The sequence below is a fragment of the Magnolia sinica genome, chromosome 8 (genome assembly GCF_029962835.1).
Source record: "Magnolia sinica isolate HGM2019 chromosome 8, MsV1, whole genome shotgun sequence".
Lineage (NCBI taxonomy): Eukaryota > Viridiplantae > Streptophyta > Magnoliopsida > Magnoliales > Magnoliaceae > Magnolia > Magnolia sinica.
In genome coordinates, this window is record NC_080580.1 from 723704 (window position 1) to 730113 (window position 6410).

Sequence of the window (6410 nt, forward strand, 5' to 3'; positions counted from 1 at the left end):
AGGGAAAACACAAATCTCAGCTTGATCTAAAACTTGTGTGGCCCCAAAAAGTTTCTAATTGTGGGCATCAATCAACACTGTTTCTGTGGCGTGCTCCACATGAGAAGTGGATCTGCTTTATTATCAGGCTTATTTCCATAAAATAAGCTGGCAAAACAGATGGACGGTGTGGATATAAAACACATACATCATGGTTGGCCCCACAATCAAAGATCCCCCCAGCTCAGTGGCCTTGAAAGGCTGAGATCATTTTGCTCTGAAAGGGTGGCACCTAACTTCTGGTAAAACACCAGCTCTGTTTGGTAAGCAATTAAAATGAGGTCATATTTTAGTCAACAGGAATTAGGCATTAGAGATCCTGATCCTATATGATGATTTCATCACATTTTAGTTGGTGGTAAGTAATTATTAGAGATTTGAATCTCTTATAAATAGTTACTGCTAAATGAGATGAACTCATTGGTAGGAAAAACCAGCTAAATTGAAAATTTGGAGCAAATGGGTCAGTAATTATTCAAAAACTATCTTGTCTAAGCAATCCGAAGCTGTGATTAGTGGACGGATTTCAGGTATTTAGATCATCTAACATTCGGTGGACTCCTTGTCCAACAATCAACTTTCTATATAATCAAATCAAAATAATTTTCGGTACATGGTCAGCTCGAATTATGGTTCACAATTTTTACACTTTAATTTAATCTTCAATGCCATGTTTATACTATAATAATAATAATAATAATAATAATAATAATAATAATAATAATAATAATAATAAAGACTACGTCTGCTAACAGAGCACATCGGAATCATTTTCCAATACTATATAACCTTTTTTTTTTCACCTAATTTCTTCTTCTTCTTCTTTTTTAATGTGTTCATGCACTGCACGCTGTGTGCATGAAACATGGGCACCAACCATTAATGAAAGGAGCTCATCCGGTGCCTCCGGTACCAACACATGGCATACAAGATGAGATCAAGGCCATTACGCCATTCCGGTCCTCCATTAGTTGGGTATTATAACTGATATTTGTCTTGATCATGCAATCCAACCATCTAACCAACTAATATTTTCTTCATGAATATGATAAATTGTTAGTTGCCTTGTAGCATCCATTTGCACACCACCTTTATTTATCTGAAAACGGAGCAAGGATTCACATTTATCAGGCAAAAGAATATCATTTTAATTTAATCAGTTTATAAATCAATTTTTTTTTTTTTTTTTCCCCTTTCTTTCTTTCCTTTTAAACTTTTTTTTTTTTTTTTTTTTTTTTTTTTTTTTGTGGCAAATCCATAATGGGACTCATTGGATGAATGCTTAATCAGACTAATATCAAGTTGGGAGTTGGAAGTTGCGAGTTGGTACTCCAACAGCTAATAAACAAGTTCCTTAAGATTGAAAATCATTTTAAAATGATGACTTTTCTAATTATAATAAGATGATGACTTTTTCTTATTAAATTCATGATACAATCTCCCATTGTCCAATACAAGATAAAACAAGGAAAAAGAAATACACCTTTTCATACAATCACCGCCAATACAAACACACTCTTCTGCCAAAGCTATATATATATATATATCTTGTTTAGAAAAGTATTCAACAAACTAATTTTATTTTGAAATCTTTCTCAACATAACTACCAATAATAACTTAGTAATGACTAAGGTAAGAAGAACCTTCATCCAATATTTTGTTTGTCTCTGTGGATCCCGACCCCAAGATACAGGTCCTTGATTGTATGCAATTCTGCAACAACATCTTTCATCCACATTCGTTCTCTTGGAGATTCCGCAGAGCACAAAACACCGACTTTGACCATTGAAATCAAGCAATCATGCATTCTATTTCTTCTATCAACATGATTTTCATTGTGTCGAGTAACTTCAGCTTCTTCCACGAGCAGTTGTGGATCAACAATCTCCCTTACTTGTTCAGGCAAAGCCGACTTAGCAAAATGATGAAGGCTTAGATTGTCCTTAAACATATCATCAGTTGGCCCCTTTCCAGTGATCATCTCCAATAGAAGGATTCCATAGCTGTAAACATCACCTTGTGCAGATGCTTTATTGCCCATCGCATACTCTGTAATTTATACGTCTCATGTTGAAATGTAAGTGACCATTTAGATCGAAATAATATCAAATGTTGAATTTTGAGAGAGACGAGAAAGGGAATATTCTATTTGAACAAGTATTCAAATTTCTAACATCAATGGTGTGCTATAAACCTGTAAGTTCTTGCAAAAATGTTCTACATTCAAGAATCTACTACTCAAATGAATTAAAGAACTCAACACCTCTATCATCAAGTGAACATATGGCTTATTGTTATGATTTTTATGTGACACATATTTTAACTAAAGAGTACATTATCAGAAAAGAATTCTTTTTACCTTATTATGGTGTGATTCATGTGCAATACATATCTTAACTAAAGATGTTATCAAAAAAGAATTCTATATACTTTACTATGATATGATTCATGTGGGGTGCAAGGGACTTACTGCTTGCTACATGTAGATCTTTAAAATCGATCAGATTTTGATGCCATCGAGTTTTGAGTCTTGCTGCATGTGGGTTCTTTAAATCTGAGGTCATTGTTTTTATGACCTGGATCCAGATAAAATTGAGTTTGGGTATCCATCAGGTCCTTGTACCTTTGTTTTGATTTAGGCTCGGGTCAGGTCTAAATCCGTTCTACGTCAAGTACTTGACTGGGCCCACCCCATGGATTAGATAGCACTCATGTACAACTTTTACACATGCATGGTGTGTAATAGGCTCCCATAAGTGCTTGTACCTTAGCAAACCTCATTCCCAGTGATGTAATATGCAGCCCAGGTCATATAGACCTTTCACTTAGATTAGATGAAGGATTGGGAGAAAAAAAAAAATGACTCTGTTTTGCAACTCAAGTGGGCCCCGATAAAAATCAAGGGTGGGCATAACGATTAGGCCAAGGCAACACACTTGCTAGAGCCCACGTAAAGAACAGGCCTCAGTCATATGTGGAGCATATAAAAACCTAAACCGATCAACAGCTGGGACCCATTATAAAAATACCATACCTATACAGTGAGAAGTTCCATTATACCAAACCTATACAATACGGGAAATTTTTGGAAGATTAGAATAGAAAATTAAACCTGACTAGTGGATTTTACATGCACACCACGCTGACCCCTAGTTTGGTCACAGGTCCAGTCTCAAACAAGCAAATAGACTGGGAGTCCGGGGTACTGGTGTGTGTGTGTGTGTGTGTGTGTGTGTGTGTGTGTGTAGGGAAATAGATAAGATTGTTACCTGGAGCAATGTATCCAATAGATCCCTTCATTACAACCGAGCTAGTTTGAGCAACCTCAGATAAGAACCTGGCCAGCCCAAAATCACCCACGCGAGCAGTCATGTCATCATCAAGAAGAATGTTGCTCGGCTTTAAATCTCGATGAATGATAGACGTTTCGCAGTCATTATGTAGATAATCCAGTGCAAAAGCCACATCTATGGCTATGTTTAGCATTTGAGTAAACTTCAATTTCCTTCCCAGCTGGTCATGACCATCTCCGTGCAACCACTTCTCTAGACTTCCATTAGGCATGTACTCATAAACTAGAGCTTTAAAATCATTTCCTTTAAAATCAATGCTTGAGCAACAAGTTATGATCTTAACAAGATTCCGATGCCTAATGTTTCTCAAGGCCTCACATTCGGCGATGAAGCTCCTCATAGCTCCTTGTCGTTGAAGGTTGAAGACTTTAATTGCTACCATAGTTCCAAGATGATCTAGAATTCCTTTGAATACAGTGCCAAAACTTCCAGTGCCGACCGAATTGGCTGAGGAGAACCCATCTGTTGCTTTAAAGAGTTCTGCATAAGATACGTTCACAAAAGAATCCTCCGCAGAAGGCACAGCAACAGGTTTCCTTCTCATCTTTCTTATCCAATAAAGAGTGGCAAAGAAAGATGATAGTAAAATAAGACAGAGGACAACAACAACTACTGAGATTTTTACTTTTGAAGCACGAGACATTCCCCGTTTCTTGGAAGCTTGGCTGGAGCATGGTGGCAATTTTAATTCTTGAATACTCCCACAAAGTTTACTGTTTCCAAGCACTGAAACTTGACTAGCATTTCCAAACACCCCTTGTTTTGGTAATTCACCCTCGAAATCATTGAAGGATAGATTTAGATACTCTAGAGCAAGCTTCTCCAGATATTTTGGAATCTTCCCAGACAGGTTATTGCGTGAAAGATCCAGGGATCGAAGACCTCTTAGAGTACTAAATGTTGGAGGAATTGATCCTTGAAAGAAGTTTCCATCCAACGAGAGATGCTCTAGGCTGAGACAATTGCCCAGCGAACTTGGAATTTCGCCTGACAATTTGTTATTAGAAACACTGAATTTTCCAAGAGCTTTCAAGTAACCGACTTCCAGTGGCAGACTATCGGTAAAATAATTATTTCCAACGTAAAGTTCAATCAAGGATGGAAAGCTGAAAATTTGTTTGGGTAAGCTACTGCTAAACTTATTACTGTGGAGGTATATGATTTGCAGGTTTATGCAATTACCAAGAGTTGAAGGTATGGTCCCCGATAGATTGTTTTCATATAAACTGAGTTGCCACAATCGAGAGATGTTGCCCAAGGAAGATGGAATTTGCCCTGATAATTCATTTGTATTCAAGTAAAGTTGTTCCACCTTGTTAAGCTTCCCAACACCAATGGGAATAGTACCTGTTAAAAAGTTATCTTCCATACCCAACACTGTTAAGCTGACAAGATTCTGAATCTCAGATGGGATGCTTCCGAATATCATGTTATCATCTAAAATTAGTTTTCTCAGCTGGATCGAAAGATTAGCTATGGAGACAGGCAACGCACCGTTGAGACGGTTAATGCCTACGTCCAGTACTTGTAAGCTACTGCAATTCGTCAAAGAATCAAGAAAAGTCAAGTCACGACCTTTCCCAATTCCAAGTTTATTGCCCCACAAACGTAACTTGGACAGAGTACCCTTGAGGCTTCCAAAATTCATGGGCACAGATCCGCTAAAGCTATTGTTTTCAAGGTCAACAACTACAAGTCCGGAAGCATTGGATAATGAAACTGGTATGGGTCCTGTGAATTGGTTTTGGCCGAAGTAAAGTTCTTGGAGATTAGGAAGAATGAGGCCTAAGTTGGGAGGAAGATTTCCATGCAATCTGTTCAATCCCACGTCGAAAATGATAATAGAGGAGAGATTGTATAGCTGGGTCGGAATCCTACCTGACACTTCATTTTCAGAAATAAAAAAATTCTCTAAGTTTGCCAACCGACCAAGGTCGTCTGGGATGCTGCCGTCCAGACTGTTTTCTGAGAGAAAAAGGTAAGTGAGAAATGAAAGGTTTCCAAGTGAAGGTGGGATGCTTCCTATAAGACTGTTCTGACCAAGGTCCAATTGGGAGAGCTTCAATAGAGAGCCGAGCTCAGTTGGAATCCTCCCTGCAAGCCGGTTCCGGAAAACCAAAAGGACTTTGAGTTCAGAACAGTGGGTCAGATTTGCAGGAATTTCTCCGGTGAATGTATTGTTGTACAGACTAAGAAGCCGCAAGCGGAACAAACGGCCCATCTCTTCAGGAATTGGGCCGCTGAAGCTGTTGTTTGAGAGATCGATTATCCTGAGGAAGGAGAGGTTCCCTATGAAGGGAGATATGGGACCCACCAATTTCTGGCCAGTGAGGTTTAAGGCGGTTACCCTTTGAGGATGACGGCGACCACCGCATGTGACACCTTGCCAGTGGCAGAAGTGGAGAGAATGGTTCCAGGAGCTCAAGGAATGGAGAGGATCGTCGGTTATCAGACGTTGCAAGTGTAGCAAAGCAAGGCGATCTGTTTCGTTGGAGAAGTGAGCGGCAGATCCGAAGAAGCATAGAGCGTGAATGGAAGAGATAAGGAGAAATGACCAAATTGCCCATAGGCTCATTGGAGGAGGAAGCTTCATTGCAGAGTTTGTGAATGCAGGCAGGAAAGCCAAACTGATGTGACAAATATATGGAAGATATTGAGTGGATTCTCGACAATTCACTGATGACTTGACAAGTCAAGCGGCTTGGCTGGTGTACCACACATGAGCTATATGCCTGCTGTATTACGTGTCCTGCGAAGACCGACGTGTCCTGCGAAGACGGGCGCAGATTAGATATCGACAAGGTTAGTATCCAAATCGGTATCGTACCGTCCATCCATTCGGAGAGATCGTTTTATAGCATGGGAAAAATAATTAGGTAGATCTAAACTTCAAGTAGGCCCCACCGTAAAAAATAGTGGGACAGAACATCCACCGCTTAAAACTTCTTACGGGCCACGGAATTTTCCGATCAAGGTTTTTTTTTTTTTTTTTTCGCTTCATCCTTGTCTATGTTAAC

The 6410-nt window shown here is 39.1% G+C and overlaps 1 protein-coding gene across 1 annotated transcript; it reads right to left on the reverse strand.

The window, feature by feature from the left end:
- Window positions 1-1500: 1500 nt before the first annotated feature.
- On the reverse strand, window positions 1501-6009 carry LOC131252518 (probable LRR receptor-like serine/threonine-protein kinase At3g47570). Its single transcript, XM_058253097.1, has 2 exons — window positions 3310-6009; window positions 1501-2089 (listed from the first exon to the last, which is right to left on the reverse strand). The coding sequence occupies exons 1-2, from the start codon at window positions 5984-5986 to the stop codon at window positions 1686-1688; spliced, it is 3081 nt and encodes a 1026-aa protein (XP_058109080.1). The 5' UTR covers window positions 5987-6009; the 3' UTR covers window positions 1501-1685.
- Between the last annotated feature and the right edge of the window lie 401 nt (window positions 6010-6410).